Here is a 1,283-nt window from a genome sequence, read left to right as displayed (position 1 = left end):
CAAAATGGGCCATTTTCTCAGGGCTAGTGTGAGCGCACTCAGTACCTCAGTGTCTTGGATTTCCGTCATCTGAGGCTGTTTTGCCTACCTTGTCTTTCCCTCTCACAGATATTCCCCTGCTCCCTGGCTCCCCACGCCGGCTGAGCCCTCAGGCAGGGACCAGAGGGGGCCAGGGCCCCAAACACGGACAGCAGTATCTCCAGATGCCAGGTCCCCGGGCCGCAGGTCTGCAGGGCAGTTCCAGCAGAGATCCTGGCCAGCCCTGCGGCGGAGAGAGTGCCCGCAGCAGCTCTGTGAGTACTGGGCAGGGGTGGGGTCAGGGAACAGGCCGGCCCTGTTTGAGGCCCCCAAGGAGCCTCTGGACCAGGGCATCCTCCAGTTGGGAGCACGTGTGTGAGTGAAAGAGAGAGGCCTAGGGTTTGGGTAGGGCCTTTTCTCTTCTGTCTCCAAGTCAGGCACACTTTCCCAGTGCCCCGTTCTGGTCAGAGGAGGATTGGGAAAGGAGAAGCCATGGGAGGCCAGTTGATGCCACCAGTTGGTCTGTAGACCCCCTGGCTCCCCTCCAGCAAGCCTGAGCTTTCTCTGCTATGGTGGTTCTGAGTCTCTCCCTTGTGCCTGGAGCTTCATCTGGTTGCCCAGGTGACCTCTCAGGTGGCTGCAGAGGCAGCTGGGTTTCAAACCAGTAATAAACAGGGAAACACCCACGGGGAGAGGCCGGTCGGTCCCTCCCCTGCTTCACCGTGTTCTCTCTCCTCCTCCTCTTTGCACCTCCCCACCTCTGGCATGGAAGAGAGCAGCAGTCAGTTCCCTGCTGCTGTCTTTGACAGGGTCCTCACCAGTGGCTGGAGAGGAGGATGTGGGGCTGTGAATAGTGCCTGGTGAATTCCCGTGGGTGGGAGGGTAGGGGGCAGGCCAGGTGACTAGAAATTGGTCTTTGTTCCAATGGATGCAGAGAACCTGCCTGTGAGTATTCTGTGTTTAAATATGTAGCGTATTTGCAGGCAGTGGTGCAGATCTGCAAGGAGGTGAGTGTGTGTGGGCCATGGTGCCTGTGGAAGGGGGTGTGTGTGTTAGAGCACACTCGGGTAGATATGTGTGTACACAGGCCCCTTCACCTGTATGGTGCAGGCGTGCTGGTGCAGGGAGACGAGGGTAGAGATGGCTGTGTGTGCATTCGCAGGTGCTTGCGTGTGTGTGTGCAGGCGTGGGTGTGTGGCTGTGTGTGTGGAGGCAGGAGGTATGGTTGTGAGGAGTTTGCTGCTGCAGTTACAGTCTGTGTGTGA

The 1,283-nt window shown here is 58.4% G+C and overlaps 1 protein-coding gene across 1 annotated transcript in view; it reads left to right on the top strand.

Annotated features, from left to right (window-relative positions):
- Positions 1-203: 203 nt before the first annotated feature.
- The window catches only part of ANO2 (anoctamin 2, calcium activated chloride channel), a 372,967-nt gene continuing 371,887 nt past the window's right edge, over positions 204-1,283 (top strand). Inside the window, exon 1 of the mRNA XM_011955293.1 lies at positions 204-293. Within this exon, the coding sequence (XP_011810683.1) occupies positions 204-293 (90 nt within the window). The remainder of the gene's footprint in view (positions 294-1,283) is intronic.

The sequence above is a fragment of the Colobus angolensis genome, unplaced genomic scaffold, assembly GCF_000951035.1.
Source record: "Colobus angolensis palliatus isolate OR3802 unplaced genomic scaffold, Cang.pa_1.0 Scaffold11, whole genome shotgun sequence".
Lineage (NCBI taxonomy): Eukaryota > Metazoa > Chordata > Mammalia > Primates > Cercopithecidae > Colobus > Colobus angolensis.
The sequence above is the reverse complement of the archived record's forward strand: the minus strand, read 5'-3'. Positions and strand labels throughout refer to the sequence as shown.